This window comes from Hippocampus guttulatus, chromosome 20 (genome assembly GCF_054856545.1).
Source record: "Hippocampus guttulatus isolate MCC_2025c chromosome 20, RoL_Hgut_1.0, whole genome shotgun sequence".
Taxonomy (NCBI): Eukaryota; Metazoa; Chordata; class Actinopteri; order Syngnathiformes; family Syngnathidae; genus Hippocampus; species Hippocampus guttulatus.
The window spans coordinates 1,144,787-1,158,819 of record NC_141280.1 but is presented as its reverse complement, the minus strand read 5'-3'; the positions used below and the strand labels follow the sequence as shown (position 1 = coordinate 1,158,819).

Sequence of the window (14,033 nt, the reverse complement as noted above, 5' to 3'; positions counted from 1 at the left end):
GAAAATAAAAACACGAGGAAGCAGAACTGCAGTGACAAAAGACGGGGAAAAAAACCTCTTTTCGAACAGGAAGAATAAGTCACGTGATCGATGAGTTGAAATCACGTGACTGTGACGACATAGCGGAAGTACGGCGACAATCTTTATTGAACAAGTCAGGATACAATTCTCAGTAAACAGAAAACAAAACGACGACTTTGAAGAAGGAAAATGTCGATTAGTCAAAGCAGGCAAACGTTTGTCAGGCCGGTGAGTTTTGCTTTGTTTCGTGCTTTACTTCTTTTGGGCTACAACCGAGACCACAACGTTGCTAATTTGGTTTTTGACACTTTGGCGTCTGGTAACGCCCAACTAACTTGACGCAACGGTTTGAACCCTTTTGCACAACCACACCAAAAACTTTCTATTTAATTTGTTCGCTTAAAACTACAATTAGTAATTTTCGGTCACATTATTGGTTAAGAATAAAAATGGCAAAAACGGAAAGAAGACAGTTTCTCAAGTTTCCGACATCGCATTCACTGACATTTTGTATTGGGGCGTCGTCATTCTCAACTTGAAAAAAAAAATCCTGCACCGTTGCCAGAGTGAATCTCTGGTCTGTGTCGTTGTGGAAGTTGCAACAGCACATTTTCATTGCCATTTTTCTGGAAAAAAACGCGCATCGTAACATGAGAAGTCATTCCAAGCAGTCGCGCAGGCATCTTGAGAGACGTATTTGCCGCGAGCTCAAGGCTTTCAAAAGGTGGATGAAGCCCTTCCAAGGCGGAAGCAAAAGGCTTGGTGCACTGACGATTCTCGGGCCTTCTGCACAGGCGCTTCCGTTCTCGTGGACCATCCGAGGTGGACTCCTTCCCGGCGAGATGATCCTCATCCAGGGAGCGGTACCTTCTGATGCAGACAGGTCGGCTGCCTCTTCCTCACTCGCTAAGCTCTTCACCTTCTTCCTCATCTTCCTATTCCTGATTCCACAGAGGGCTGCACAAGGTAGCCATGATCAATGTAAATGTTTTCGATATTGCTCGTCGTCATCAGCTTGCTGATTTCAGGTCATTGGGTTCTCGTGCGGTTGAACAACATAGAAAGTCAACCAACTTATCTCCTTTTGCAGCCGTGACGTTAGTCTAAGCGGCGCAAAGACAAAGAGAGGGAAGCCGCTAAAGAAATCGTCACAAAATGGTGGCGCCGTCTCCTCTTGCCAGGTTCCAGGTGGACCTGACGTGCGGCAGCAGCGTGCGGCCGCGCGCCGACGTGATCTTCCACTTGAACCCACGCGTGAAGAAAGGTCAGGTGGTGTGTAACACGCTGCAGGCGGGTCAGTGGGGTCGCGAGGAGATCCTTCAGCGCATGCCCTTCGCCAGAGGCGCCCCTTTCGAGCTGCTGCTGCTCGCACTCAGCGACCGCTTCAAGGTGACCGCTCCGCTTCCCATCAGTCCGCTGAGGCTTTGCTCAAGTTGAATGTTCCCAACTGGACTCCTCTCGAAGAGGTTTCTGCGAGCTGCGGAGTCACAGGCGTACACGGCAAAGAGTCCTCCGACTAACTCGGCAAACATTTAACCGATGCTCAGCTAATCACAGCGGTCGCGCCGCTGTGGCTTCCAGGTGGCGGTCAATGGCGCTCACGTGTTGGACTACAAACATCGACTGGCGCTGGAGCGGGTCGACACGCTGGCCGTCTCGGGAAAGGTCCAAGTTGACGTCGTGGCTGTTCTGCAGCAATCTGTGAGCACCCGCCAACGAGTAGGTGAGCAAAAGTCACGCGACGCCGCTCAACTCGTCCGCTTTTGCAGGCGCCTTCGCCGTCGGCCGGCGCAGCGGCGGCAGCCGACGGGGATGCCGAGCGGCCGCGTTCGGCTGATGACGACGCAAGCTCGCGCATGCTCATCATGTCAGCTGACCCGGTGAAAATAAACGTTATTTTTTTTTTGCATTGTTCATCCTTGAATAACATTTTGCAACCTATTACATCAAAGTGCTCGTCGATGCAGAGTACCGATACCTAGTGCCTTTGCGCCATTAAATTTCAGTGAACACATTGACAGATATTTTTTAAATGTTTTTATTTTTGTAACGCGCGTTTGCGTGGGTCCATGTGTAGCGCGGCGGCTTCCGAGGCGAGCTGTCTGGCGGACTCCGCGTGGGTAGCAGCATCGCCATTCGAGGACAAGTCAATCAAGGGGCAGAGAGGTACCAGCCCCCCACCCCGCAAAGGCGGCCGTGACCACGACAACGTGCGCGCGCTTCATTTCCAGGTTCACCGTCAACCTGCGCGTGGGCGACGGCGACGACACGGCGCTGCACATCAACCCTCGCTTCAAACACAAAATGATTGTGCTGAACTCTTTCCTGAGTGGTTCCTGGGGGGCCGAGGAGCGGCGAGCGGACACCTTCCCCTTCGCGCCGGGATCCTACTTTGAGGTCACAAAAACACGAGACCGACGGATTGGCAACCCGTCAGTTGTTTATGGCGACCGCTTGACAATCTCCCGCCTGCCATTTTGTTCACCCCCCGCCGTGTTGTCGTTCAGATGATCATCCGGTGTGACCCGGACTCGTTCCGCGTGGCCGTCAACGGCGTCCACCAGCTGGATTACAAATACCGAGTTCAGCACCTGCTCACCATCACACGGCTGCAAGTGACAGGCGACCTGTCGCTGACGGACGCCAGGCTGATGTGATGTCATCATTGCAAGGTGGAAAAAACGCTACTTCCTGTCAGGGTGTCTTCTTGCTAACTGCACTGGCCTAAAGTCAAACCTTCTTCAAATGACCACTCGCTGCTGCTGCCTTATGTACAATTTAAATGATATAACAAAAATGTAAACAGCATTAGCCTTCCATATATAAATTAAAAACAATTTACAATAAAACAATCCCAGCATGCACCGGGACAAGTCATTGACTGGATGAGGTTTCGACGGATGCCGCCGGGGAGCGTTGGGGCTCAGAAGTCGGCGTCCAGCGTGAAGGCGTTGTCGCTGTTGGTGGCCATGACGCCCATCCTCTGGTACTCGCCGACGCGCTTCTCGAAGAAGTTGGTCTTGCCCTCCAGCGAGATGTTCTCCATGAAGTCAAACGGGTTCTCCACGCAGAACAGCTACGCAAAGCCGCAAACGGCCGTGAGACGGACGGACGGGACGGCGGAAGCGTTTGCGAAGGCCCGGCGACCGGTCAGTCGGGCGTCTGTGTCGCGTCGCCGCCCAGCCGCCCGCCGCCGGGCCACGTGCCCCGCGGCGTGACGCGGGCGACGGCGCTCAGCCCCCATTGTCGGCTGAGGTCTGGACCCCTGCGCTTCTCATCACGACGGCCGCCCCCGATCCCTCCCCGGTCCTCTCCCCCGCCCGTCGGCTTACCTTGGAGAAGCCGAGCTCCATCATGAGGCGGTCGGCCACAAACTCGATATAGCGCTTCATCAGCTCGCAGTTCATCCCGATCAGCTTGACGGGCAGCGCCTGCGTCAGGAACTCCTGAAACGGCGGGGTCCGCCCGTCAGAGGCGCGGAGAGGGACGGAGGCGGCCGCGCGGCGGCCGGCGCTCACCTGCTCGATCTCCACGGCGTTCCTGATGATGGACGTCACCGTGTCCGCGGACGGCTTGTTGACCAGGTGCTTGAACATCAGACAGGCAAAGTCGCAGTGGAGACCCTGAAAACACAGCAGCGCGTCAATCGCGAGCTCGAGGCGCGAACATGGAAGACACGCCGGCGGCGGCGATGACGACGGGCCCCCCGACCTCGTCCCTGCTGATGAGCTCGTTGGAGAAGGTGAGTCCGGGCATCAGGCCGCGTTTCTTCAGCCAGAAGATGGCGGCGAAGGAGCCGGAGAAGAAGATGCCCTCCACGGCGGCGAAAGCCACCACGCGCTCCCCTGGAGGCGGGACAGGTGCAACTCGTCCATCAATCACCGCACGAGCGGTCGGCAGACGAGACGGGGAGCTCCCGGCTCTTTACCGTAGGGGGCGTTCTTGTTGCCGATCCAGTTGAGCGCCCAGTCGGCCTTCTTCTTGACACACGGCATCGTCTCGATGGCGTTGAACAGGTATTCTCTAAAAGGTTCAAACACGGCGTCAGAGCGCCGCGCCACGCGCCAACGCATCATCGTCGGCTGACCTCTCTTTGGGGTCTTTGATGTAGGTGTCGATGAGGAGGCTGTACATCTCCGAGTGGATGTTCTCCATGGCGATTTGGAAGCCGTAGAAGCAGCGCGCCTCCGTCACCTGAACTTCCTGCGTGAAGCGCTCCACCTGGTGGACGCACAGCAGCACCGCGCGTGAGCGTTTTCGCCCGCTTCACCGGCAGTTGAGCAAACAATTCGGCCGCGCGTCTCACCAGGTTTTCGTTGACGATGCCGTCGCTGGCCGCGAAGAAGGCCAACACGTGAGAGATGAAAAACTTCTCGTCTTCTTTCAGAACTTCCCAGTGCTGCGTGTCCTTGGACAGATCCACCTGCACGAGCACACGTTAGCACACCACGCGCACGTGCGGACGGGCGAGAGCACGGGTGCGGGCGAACCTCCTCGGCGGTCCAGAAAGACGCCTCGGCCTTCTTGTACATGCGCCAGATGTCGTGGTACTGGATGGGGAAGATGACAAAGCGGCGCGGGTTGTCCTTCAGCAGAGGCTCCACCTCCCTGCTCCCGTTCTTCTTCACGTCTTTGAGCTGGAACACAAACGCACATCGCTCACGGTCGCCATCTCATTCATGCGGCGGCATGGCGGGGAAAAGAAGCAAGCCAACGCGGAGTTCGTTGGCTTGCGGGATGAGTTGCCGGTAAACAACAACAACGTTGACGACAGTAACCGAAAACCAAACCGCGGAAAGCCGAGTTGGCTGACCTGTGACGTCACTTACCGGCGTCTCGGCGAAGATTTTGCGCGCAGTTTTCGACGCCAAGATGCGCGCCGTGTTCAGGCTCGGGGGCTGCCAGACACAAAACGAGACTTGAGCAAACCCAACTCGGAATATTTGGCCACTTATTCGCTTATCGCTCGCTCACCGTGTTTTCTTTGTCCAGCGACATCCTGACGACGTCCGCGCTCAGCTTGTTCTCCTTGGAGGCGGAAAGGGGCGCTCGAACAGACTGCATTTTCGCACGCACGCACGACAGTGGACGACCGCAAAGGAGTTCAACTGAAAGAAGAGTCACGAAGACGCAAAGCAAATCGAAGCGAGCGGCCGGCTGAGTGACTCTTGCCAGGCGGTTGCTGAGCCTTTTCTTGAAACCTTGGCGCGCGGCACTCTTCGGACCAATAGGAGGGCAGCTGTGCTATCTCTTTAAAGCAGGACGCGGCCGAACGACCAATCAGAATGTACACTCCCTCTTACGTCACTCACCCCAATCCCGCGGCAAAATTGAAGTTAGTCTTACAAAAGTGCGCCAACATCTCTTTACAAAACACTCAACTGCGATTGTCAATCTAAAAGTAGTATTTTTGAACCTTCGAACAACAACTCAGTCAAGACTTTTCCATTGTAAGTTTGACCTGAAGCCTATCCCAGCTATTCAATGAATACTATCGTATGAAATCCAGCTTTGAGATGGTTTTGCAAAAAATGTTCGAGAAGTCAAAGAAACAAATGGAGTTTTGATTGTAAACCATGCTAACAATATTTTGTCTTTACCATCAAGGCAAAGCGACATCATGTCTTGTGGTACAATTTATTATAAAAAAACAACTTTTTTTTCCTACACAAGCAATAACGAGGTATTTTCTTCCAGGCTACATCATCAAAATATTTATGCAATCATACGTAGTATTAGTAGTAGTAGGTAGTATCACAGTGAGAACATCAACAGTTTATGGTGGAGATACTCGGCAGATAACATTATATACAGAAGGTCACGTATGCACGTCATTAAGAAGCAATCATGATATTTTTGCTTTGGTACACAAATGCAAAAGGAATGTAAACATCTTGTATACAAACATGACAGGAAAGAGTACAAAAACAAGCTATACATGTTAAAAAATGTAGTGCAATGTCACATTATCGTTTGTGTCCGTGAACAAGCAGCTGGCCGCCATCTTGTTGTCGTCAATAAGTTGAAAAAAAAAAAAGATCCTGAGTGAGGTGTCTTTTGCGTCACATGTTTTAGTCCGAACACGATACGCGCTTGTTTTTATGACCTCCGCCAGAAGACATTAGCTGACATGAACTTCTTCAACATAATTTTTTTTTTCCCCGCACAAAAGGTCACCGGTGTGTGACACTAATGTTCGTGAGCAGCTACCAGACGGTCTGAGGTCAAAGTTGAAAAGTTGTGATGAGGATTTGGAATACAAAATAGGGAGAGCTACATACAACTCAGCATCAGTGAGGCTCCTCCGCCTCAACCCACCCTGAAGTGACCTTGAGGCCAACAGGAAGTGCGCCTGAGTCTTGAGTGGCGGTCCAGGAGGCGGCGGCAGCAGCGAAGGGCCTCTTAGCACTGGCGTGTCTGCGTGTGTGTTTGGTCAGGTGGTCGCTGCGCATGAAGCGACGTGCGCATACGGCGCACGCAAATTTCTTCTCACCTGTGTGTGTGCGGCGGTGGCGGGAAAGTTCGTCGGACCGGGCAAACTTTTTGTCGCAACCTTCCCAGCGGCAGCTGAACGGCTTCTCGCCTGTCGAAACAAGGAATCCATTTTTGTAATCTTGCTATTCGGTCACAATGAGTATGTAGATAACCAAAGAATGGAGAAGTGGATGTCGCCTACCCGTGTGCGTGCGCAGGTGCGCTTTGAGGTGTGAGCTCTTGAAGTATGTCTTGCGGCATCCTGGGAAGTCGCACACATAGTTGCGTCGTCGCGTCGAGTCCTGGCAGACGCTGCTGCTGGCGCCCGGCGGCGAGTAGACCGGTGTCGGCGCAAGAGGGAGGAGCTTGGCGCCGCCTGGCATCATTGGCGTTCGGCCGTGCGGGACCACCAGCACGACGGCACCCTGCGGCATGGCCGAACTCAGCAGGGAGACGCCCCGCGCCGGCACCAAAGTGGCGACCAGTGCTGGACGCCCACCCAGCGGGAAAAGCTGGCACAGGAGTGGCGACACAAGGGGTGGCGGTGAAGAAGACGGCGATGAAAGCTGGGGAGCCGCTGGAGGATTCTTTGCGGGGGCGGGTGGCGCGCCGAGTGTGTCGGCGATGTGACGCCGTATCACGCCGGTCGCTGTAGCAGTGCCGCCCTCCGGCGGCAATGCCGAAGTTGCGGCAGAGTCATCGGGAAGGCGGCGTGGGACGGATGCGGTGCCATCAGCCTCACCTGAGCTGGGACTGTGAGGCGGAGTCATGCACTGCAAGTACGGATCGTGTCATCGGCATGCCAGAACAATCACGTAGAACAATCACAATATTTCAGAAGTGTTTGTGTGAGGCATTGGGGGTGGGGGCGTGATCCAAGCGGTCCCTCCTTTACCACCATTGGAGCCAGGAAAAACCTGTATAAGTACCTGAGCCCCCACCCCCAAATGTTTTCCCTGAATGTCAGAGTGTGTCATCGCCCTCTCACCAGTGATGACAATGCCACCAGCTCGTTGGCTGAGGCCGCGCCATGCGAGTGTGTGGGGGCAGAGTCACACGAGTCGGGGGTGGGAGTCAGCGGGCGGGGCTCCGGCAAACTTTGACCCCAGAAGCTCATGCTGATCAGCGCCTCAGCCGCCTCCAAGTCCACCTGGGGGTCAAAGGTTACTTAGAGAAACAGCGCGGGATCCCATCGTGTCACTGCCTTCCTGTGTGCTGATCGACCAACAAACAAATGGGGGAGAGGGCGGGGCCACAGAGATGAAAGTGGGTCTGTATTCACTGTCATTGGTTGACAATGACGGTGTGGCCGGCTGACAGGAAGTTGATTTTCTGAAAATTCATGCACTTGCATGCAACCAACTTCGGGTGCGAGGCGAAGTACATCCTGAACTGGACGCCAGCCGATCGCAGGGCACACGCCGATGTACAAATGGCCCGGGCGCCTGCCAATTGGAATGCACACGGAAGCAAACTGGTTCTGTGTCAGCCAGTTATCAGCAGCGCACATGTAGACAACTAGTCGGCAGCTAGCCTAATAATTGACTTGTTGCTCATCGATGTTTGGGGCACGTGGAGACAAAAGAGCAGATTCCTGGTCCCCGGCCAATGTCAGGGCTCTTGAAGATTAACAACGGATTGAGAGCCAGCCACCAATGTAAGGCACAGAAAGACAGCGAAATTGGACTGGCCACCAGTCAATGTCAGGCTACATCGAGACAAAGAGCAGACTGGTCGCCAGCCAACGTCTGGGCCGATTTGTCAGTTTTGGAAGACGTTTCATCTGCATTTCGAGAAAGTGCCACAAGCGCAAAACATGCCAGCTGCAAGTTGTTGCGACTGCAGCCTGCGAACTCTTTGTCAACATGTTATTCACATCACGACGACGAGGAGGATGAACGTCATGTGAGGACAACTGGAGTGCGGGTGACCTGAGATGAACCCGCCCGAGACAACCGGAAGAGAAGCACCGAGAGGCGGAGCGGCCCGCTCAGACCGGGATGCTTGTCTCACCTGGCGGGAGAGCAGCATGGCTGGGCGAGCGAGAGTCGCCGGGAGGATCCGCAGGGCAAGCACTGCTCGGGAGGATACGCCGGCCGGCCGCGCGGGCGGGCTCTCGCTCTTCAGCTGCCGCGCCAAAGACAAAAACAACTCCAAGCGAGGGAGAAATGGGGAGGAGGGGGAGGGGGTAAGAGAAGGGGGAAAAAAAACAAAAAGAAGGTGAGCGGCGACCAATGGGCAGCAAAGGTGTAACATGCCTCGGCCAATAGGCGGCAGGGCGAGGCGTGGCCGCGGCGCCATTGGCCTGAGGCGAAGGAAGGCGGCTGTCGGGGGGCGGGCCCAAGGAGTCAGCGGTGTCACGCTGAACTCGATGAACCCCGTGAACCGGCGCGTGCCGCGCGCACGCGGCACGCCGCCGTCGCCACGTGCCCGCGCATTACAAGCCAGGAAAAGGAAAACAACCGCACGTTCCCGAAATCTCAAAGAAAATGCGTTAGCTCCAACACACACAAAGCATACAAACTAAAAGTACTGATGAATATACAGTAAATGTTCAAAGGTTACTCCTTCATACACCCTCATTAAATAAATATGAATACTACAAACTCCAACACGCATAATAGGTCAACAAAATACCAATTATGAATGAAGAGATACTGTCAACAACATACATTACTAATTGTGTGTGTGTGTATTTCTAAACTAAAACATACACACACTAAGCATCTTTGAGTCAAAGACACACACATCGACATGATATATGCAGACGAAATTAAAATAAATTTGTCAGCCTAATATCATAATAGCCTAGTTCATTCCAGAAAGAAGGGGTCGCTGTTGCTACGCTCAACCCTTTCCAGTTTTATTCAAAACCTTTCACAAACCATTGAAAATGTCTTTCAATACGTTTAAAAGTGTTGTTTTAAGGCCCAACACACACACACACACAAAACAAGTTCTTTTTGAGCTTCCCGTTTTGTGACTTTTCACCTTTGGTCTTGAACAGATGAGAAACGAGCTCTCCCTGTTGAGCAAGTCGCGAGCGTGTTACGCTGTCTGGCCACAAGACGGCGGTAGAGGTGTCCATCAGAAAAGGAAACTAGGCTTTTGCTTCTTTTGCATCCATGAAATGGGGGGGTCAAATGAGCTCGGTCCTGTTGGCTTTAGCCACCTTGGTGGCGAAGACACGCCTCTCTATGTTCATCACTTCCTGGTGCAGGTGGGTGGGGCTGACTTGCAACAAAAAGGAGAAGAACTGGAGCAGCCACAGGAAGGATCGTGGCAGTGTGGCCTCTACTGCCGCTGCTGCACAGAGACTGCCGCACTTCCTGTACACAGAAGATGGAGTCACGTGGGACATCACCAACGACGACTCATCAACTGCCGCAATAAAAATGATCGTTGGTGGTCACAAAATTCTTTCTTGTGGACATACAGTAGGTTAGGTGCGCATGAAATGCGAATGAAAACATTCACCTCACAAACATGCCAATTTTATGTCTTGAAGATACGAGCAAAAACTGAGATACGAGCGCACTTGGGAGCCCTGGCGTGAGACGGCATCAGCAAACTTAACAAGTGAGCGCCATGGAAGAATAAGATCAGTGGGTTGTGCCGCAACATGCCGGTTGGCAGCACTGAAAGCAGAATCGACAGTCGAGGAGACAATACCCCCCACCCCAGCAGGAGAGTGCCCCATCGTCAGCACGGACATCTGCGGCAGGCTTACCGTGAGTTGCAAGTTGCTAGCTGCGGGTGCCAGTACGCCGTGTTGACTGGGGTCAGGACTTCGCCTTTTTGGGTGACGGCGGCGTCCAGGTTGCTATCGCGCAGACTTGGGCCGTCAGCGCCGTCCGCCGCCCCCCAGCAGAACGTCAAAGAGGACGGGGCCGCGGGGGGAGCGGGGGGTGCGCTGCCTCGTGAGAATCTCGCCAAACACAACGCCAGCTGCTCCGCCACCCCTTAAGACGGGCACGCACCCGGACACACACGCACACACGCTTTGAGCTTGTTGACATCGCTGTTTGTTTGCAGTTTCCTTGGTCTTACTTCTCTTTTTCATGACGACAGATTTGAGCTTCCTGCTTGGGTAAAGAGGTGTGGCCTTCCACTGCTTCCTGTAGACGCCGCACAAATGAACACGTTGAAGGAACCGGCACGGGTGCGAGGCCCTTTGCATGGTGTCTCACCGGGCGGTGGCGGAATCTCGCGCCCGCTGCTTTCGGAGCTTGGCGGCGTGCAGCAGCCGGTACCACCGCCTTAGGCTGAAGACCATTCCAGGGTGCCCCCGTGCCGCCTGTTCTCCGGTCACCAGATCGCTCGCGGTGTTCGATAAATCCCTGAGGGTCAAAAGCGAGGTCAAGGACACGAACGGGCCGAGGAGACAGGAAGTGACATCACCATTCAGTGTGGTCGTCCAGTCCAAAGAGGAGTTTGATGGTGACAACGGCGAGGGCGGCGGCCCGGACGTCGTACTGGGGCAACATGGGGCGGCTCGAGGCTTCCGACGGGCCGCACGTCACATCCGCCATGCCGCTGCGCTCCATCAGCTCGTACAGCCACGGGTGGAGCTCGTCTGGCGGGGGGGCAGCATGAGTGTTGCCATGGTTACGTCTCCTTCCCTTCGTGTGACGGGGGCCATGTGGGGGGTGCACAAGCGTGACCGCCGCCACATTCTAGCAGACGCCGGCTAGTGGTTGGATAGCAAGCGAGCATTCGCGCACCGGGCAGGTTGGCGTCGGCCAGATAGCGCAGGCTGAGCATGGCCGGGTGCAGCGGGTCCTGGCGGCGGATCCGAGGAAAAGCAGGAAGTTGCAGGAAGCTGACAAGCGTCTTGGCCTCCCGGTGCAGCGCTCGGTAGGTGGGGATGCTCTGCCAACACAATCGGCGCCGTCAAGACCCGAGAGACGGGTGCGGGGATGAAAAAGGTGCGGAAGGGGACCTGACCTGGACGGTGAAGATCAGGGCCTCAGCGCCATCCAGCTTCATCTCCTCGGGCAGATCCTGGTAGGCGTGGACGTACGGGACAGCCCCGTCGTTCGCCAGCCTGAGGACGACAGAGGGGCGGTGACCCAAAGTTCCACAAGGCACAAGTCCACATTTCAAGCATTAATACTCGGTTGCTCAACTGAAAGGAAACTCTTTCCCACTCGCATACTCCATTTGAAGAATGGTTTCGCTGCCACATTTTTGTCGGGGTGAGGTGAGACACGCAGCTCACCTGAGCAGGTCGCTGAGCGTCAGCGCCTGGCGACTCCACACCAGCGCCACGTGGATCAGTGCCAGCGTCTTGGCCATGCTCATGGCACCGCGCTGCCACTTGCGGCGCGGCCGAGGGGAGGCGGAGCTGCCCTGGGAGCCGGTCGACCAATCGCTGTGGCTGCCTGCGGGTTTGAAGGTCACACGTTAATGTAGTCGTTGGCTTTGTTGCCGTCTGTCATAGATTTTGAATTCATTACAATGCAAAGAAAGGGACTGGCTCAGCGGAGCGAGGCTATAATCAAAAAGCTGACGTGATCTTAGACATGCCCCCATCTAACTTAAGCCACTTTGCAGTCGCTCCAACGGACTTCAGCTCAGTGGCGTGCTGACCCGCTTGCGATGGGGACCTGTCGGTCGGCCACATCTCGCCGTCCGTCTCGCTGGCCGATAGGTAGGACGATTCAGCGGCGCTTCCCGGTTCCGAGTCCACAGCTTGCTGAAGACAAAATCAATCAATCAATCAATGCAAGAGTGGAACACGGGCTCTTGGAACTAGAATATCGTCTCCATGGGCAAGGATTTAAGACTAGAACCATGTCAATCTAGATATGGTCTTCTCTCAGGACTAATATCTTCACAAAGCTCCGAAAAACATTTTTAAAAAAAAGTTCACTCCATTTGTTTCTATCCAGCAGGGAATATGCACAACGGGGGCAAGTGGCGTGTCTTTGGGCTCACCACTTTGAACTTGGCGCTCCTGACGGGGTTGTCCGTGTACGCCTGCCTGCTCATCTGGAGGAAGCGGCGCCACAGCGGCCACAACACGTCGTCCTAAAAGTACAGCGCCATTACAGCGCGACCAATCAGGCCACACTCGCCGCCCCCCATCATACCACCTTAAAGCTCGGGGCGACGCCCAGGTCAATCAGCGCGGCCGCTTGCCTCATCAGGATGAACTGGAAGCCTTCGCACGCCACCCATCGACACACTCGCTCTGGACGCACGCACACACACACACACACACATACACAGACCAGAACACTGCAGCTGAAAGGCTCATGATTAATAATACCGGTAATCAGGTACAAGAGGAAATAGCTCACGGCCAACGTCTGGGATTTAAAAAAAAAAAAAAAAAAAGGAAGAAATATAAAGCTAAAGAAGAGAAAGGTAGTGGAGAAGCAAAAGAGGACAAGTGGCTGGAGGAAGGCAAGTGACAAGCACACCCACCTGGCCTCTTCGCTCGGCTCCCTTGGCTGATGGTGGAGACTTGCGATGATCCCGGGGCGCATGTCAGCACCTCCACCTGGTGGGTTCTCTGAACACACAAAGTCAGCAATTGCAATCAATAAACTCTTTTTCAAACAATACAATATTTATTTTAAGGCATATGTGTTTTTTTAATATGGAAGGTAAAGCAGTCGATGTTGATCAGTGATCAGTGTCATGTGACAGCAGTGACATGCCTGGAGAAGTGTTACCAAACTATTATTTATTTGATTCATGGCTGAAGTGTGGAGTGATGATGGGAAATGGGTGTACGATTTGTTGCAGCCCACCTCGATGACATTGTGACACGACCGGCAGAAGAAGCGACCCTCGTCCGACACGGCCCAGGCCACGCAGCCGCACTGCCCACACGGCTCCCGGTAGCCGCCCTGCACGTGCAAAAACTACTTCAGTGCAAGCATCGCTCCAGCACACTTCCATCTTAGTACAGCAGCGAGCCGCGGGGAATCTCTCAACGTTACTCTGACGGGTCATGATGGCTCATATTTTCACTTCCCTCGCTTCCAACGCTAATTTCATACCTCAATTTGTTCAACTACTAGCAAGTTGTTGCCCTATCTTTAACTGTGCAATATTTGTGTGGTCTGCCTTGTATTTCTCACAACTCGTGGAATGTTTGCTCACTCTCAACTCGTAATGTGTTGTTTTCCAGGCACGTTTGTGTGCCAAAAGCAAGCACAAATCACCGAAGCGCCTTCTGCAAACTAATGTGTCGAATCCTAACGGCCACTCATTCGCGGCAGTTTAGCACATTAGCTTGTTTGGACGTTTATCGGATTTCATTACGATAAAATAGAAGGGTGTTACAGACCGTCAACTCTTCGTCCATGTGACCACAATTAAGTCTTTAAAACGATAAACGAGACACTTTTGGGAAACGAGCAGGTCCACACACGTTGCTCCGCTTGTTTGGGCAGGAAGTTCTTCTGTTTCTTCTCTTTCTTTTCAGTTTGTTTCTTCAATTTACACACTACTGCCTCTCGCAGGAGGCAATGAGAACTGCAACTGATTTGTACGTAAATTGCTCACTTTTTTTCTCAGTTGAT

General features: G+C 53.9%; 4 protein-coding genes and 1 long non-coding RNA gene across 10 annotated transcripts; 2 read left to right on the top strand and 3 right to left on the bottom strand.

Moving 5' to 3' along the window:
- The first annotated feature begins 121 nt into the window (after positions 1 to 121).
- Positions 122 to 2,885, top strand: LOC147187403 (galectin-8-like). 3 transcript variants are annotated; one of them, XM_086099924.1, is made up of 8 exons: positions 122 to 249; positions 816 to 904; positions 1,203 to 1,410; positions 1,603 to 1,722; positions 1,791 to 1,901; positions 2,099 to 2,187; positions 2,253 to 2,418; positions 2,529 to 2,885. In XM_086099924.1, the coding sequence occupies exons 1-8, from the start codon at positions 211 to 213 to the stop codon at positions 2,676 to 2,678; spliced, it is 972 nt and encodes a 323-aa protein (XP_085956050.1). In that variant the 5' UTR covers positions 122 to 210; the 3' UTR covers positions 2,679 to 2,885. The 3 variants fall into 3 exon arrangements, with proteins under 3 accessions (XP_085956050.1, XP_085956051.1, XP_085956052.1); XM_086099925.1 differs by having other exon boundaries at positions 163 to 249; positions 816 to 987; positions 1,112 to 1,410; XM_086099926.1 differs by lacking the exon at positions 122 to 249 and adding an exon at positions 975 to 987 and having other exon boundaries at positions 815 to 904.
- Positions 2,044 to 5,139, bottom strand: LOC147187401 (ribonucleoside-diphosphate reductase subunit M2-like). The gene is made up of 10 exons (XM_086099928.1): positions 4,996 to 5,139; positions 4,851 to 4,919; positions 4,512 to 4,658; positions 4,328 to 4,444; positions 4,109 to 4,242; positions 3,950 to 4,044; positions 3,733 to 3,866; positions 3,540 to 3,644; positions 3,354 to 3,467; positions 2,044 to 3,097 (listed from the first exon to the last, which is right to left on the bottom strand). The coding sequence occupies exons 1-10, from the start codon at positions 5,083 to 5,085 to the stop codon at positions 2,945 to 2,947; spliced, it is 1,158 nt and encodes a 385-aa protein (XP_085956054.1). The 5' UTR covers positions 5,086 to 5,139; the 3' UTR covers positions 2,044 to 2,944.
- Positions 3,857 to 4,556, top strand: LOC147187402 (uncharacterized). 2 transcript variants are annotated; one of them, XR_015097589.1, is made up of 3 exons: positions 3,857 to 4,037; positions 4,133 to 4,268; positions 4,409 to 4,556. It is a non-coding gene; the product is annotated as an uncharacterized LOC147187402 (long non-coding RNA). The 2 variants fall into 2 exon arrangements; XR_015097590.1 differs by having other exon boundaries at positions 4,133 to 4,330; positions 4,409 to 4,549.
- A 505-nt stretch (positions 5,140 to 5,644) lies between the features above and the next one.
- On the bottom strand, positions 5,645 to 9,626 carry LOC147187400 (Krueppel-like factor 11). Of its 2 annotated transcripts, XM_086099923.1 has the most exons (5): positions 9,487 to 9,626; positions 8,509 to 8,622; positions 7,484 to 7,645; positions 6,698 to 7,268; positions 5,645 to 6,604 (listed from the first exon to the last, which is right to left on the bottom strand). In XM_086099923.1, exons 2-5 carry the CDS (start codon positions 8,524 to 8,526, stop codon positions 6,312 to 6,314), a joined length of 1,044 nt encoding a protein of 347 aa, XP_085956049.1. In that variant the 5' UTR covers positions 8,527 to 8,622; positions 9,487 to 9,626; the 3' UTR covers positions 5,645 to 6,311. The 2 variants fall into 2 exon arrangements, with proteins under 2 accessions (XP_085956049.1, XP_085956048.1); XM_086099922.1 differs by lacking the exon at positions 9,487 to 9,626 and having other exon boundaries at positions 8,509 to 9,200.
- Positions 9,338 to 13,919, bottom strand: taf1b (TATA box binding protein (Tbp)-associated factor, RNA polymerase I, B). Of its 2 annotated transcripts, XM_086099921.1 has the most exons (14): positions 13,799 to 13,919; positions 13,257 to 13,355; positions 12,928 to 13,015; positions 12,594 to 12,691; positions 12,436 to 12,528; positions 12,088 to 12,193; positions 11,717 to 11,879; positions 11,443 to 11,542; positions 11,220 to 11,367; positions 10,897 to 11,071; positions 10,686 to 10,835; positions 10,546 to 10,613; positions 10,226 to 10,457; positions 9,338 to 9,824 (listed from the first exon to the last, which is right to left on the bottom strand). In XM_086099921.1, exons 1-14 carry the CDS (start codon positions 13,814 to 13,816, stop codon positions 9,635 to 9,637), a joined length of 1,728 nt encoding a protein of 575 aa, XP_085956047.1. In that variant the 5' UTR covers positions 13,817 to 13,919; the 3' UTR covers positions 9,338 to 9,634. The 2 variants fall into 2 exon arrangements, with proteins under 2 accessions (XP_085956047.1, XP_085956046.1); XM_086099920.1 differs by having other exon boundaries at positions 12,594 to 13,015; positions 13,799 to 13,866.
- Between the last annotated feature and the right edge of the window lie 114 nt (positions 13,920 to 14,033).

What these genes read in the sequence shown, in the direction of transcription:
- LOC147187403 (XM_086099924.1), top strand. Translation starts at nt 211, where the DNA reads ATGTCGATTAGTCAAAGCAGGCAAACGTTTGTCAGGCCG. An exon ending in GTACCTTCTGATGCAGACAG is followed by an intron (nt 905 to 1,202) that starts GTCGGCTGCCTC and finishes TCCTCTTGCCAG; the next exon opens with GTTCCAGGTGGACCTGACGT. An exon ending in CACTCAGCGACCGCTTCAAG is followed by an intron (nt 1,411 to 1,602) that starts GTGACCGCTCCG and finishes TGTGGCTTCCAG; the next exon opens with GTGGCGGTCAATGGCGCTCA.
- LOC147187401 (XM_086099928.1), bottom strand. Translation starts at nt 5,085, where the DNA reads ATGCAGTCTGTTCGAGCGCCCCTTTCCGCCTCCAAGGAGAACAAGCTG. An exon ending in CTTTCTGGACCGCCGAGGAG is followed by an intron (nt 4,445 to 4,511) that starts GTTCGCCCGCAC and finishes GTGCTCGTGCAG; the next exon opens with GTGGATCTGTCCAAGGACAC. An exon ending in ATCAAAGACCCCAAAGAGAG is followed by an intron (nt 4,045 to 4,108) that starts GTCAGCCGACGA and finishes TGAACCTTTTAG; the next exon opens with AGAATACCTGTTCAACGCCA.
- LOC147187400 (XM_086099922.1), bottom strand. Translation starts at nt 8,796, where the DNA reads ATGGCGCCGCGGCCACGCCTCGCCCTGCCGCCTATTGGCCGAGGCATG. An exon ending in CCATGCTGCTCTCCCGCCAG is followed by an intron (nt 7,646 to 8,508) that starts GTGAGACAAGCA and finishes TTTGACCCCCAG; the next exon opens with GTGGACTTGGAGGCGGCTGA. An exon ending in TGGTGGCATTGTCATCACTG is followed by an intron (nt 7,269 to 7,483) that starts GTGAGAGGGCGA and finishes CCGTACTTGCAG; the next exon opens with TGCATGACTCCGCCTCACAG.
- taf1b (XM_086099920.1), bottom strand. Translation starts at nt 12,989, where the DNA reads ATGCGCCCCGGGATCATCGCAAGTCTCCACCATCAGCCAAGGGAGCCG. An exon ending in CAGGTCCCCATCGCAAGCGG is followed by an intron (nt 11,880 to 12,087) that starts GTCAGCACGCCA and finishes TCAAACCCGCAG; the next exon opens with GCAGCCACAGCGATTGGTCG. An exon ending in ACGCTCAGCGACCTGCTCAG is followed by an intron (nt 11,543 to 11,716) that starts GTGAGCTGCGTG and finishes TGTCGTCCTCAG; the next exon opens with GCTGGCGAACGACGGGGCTG.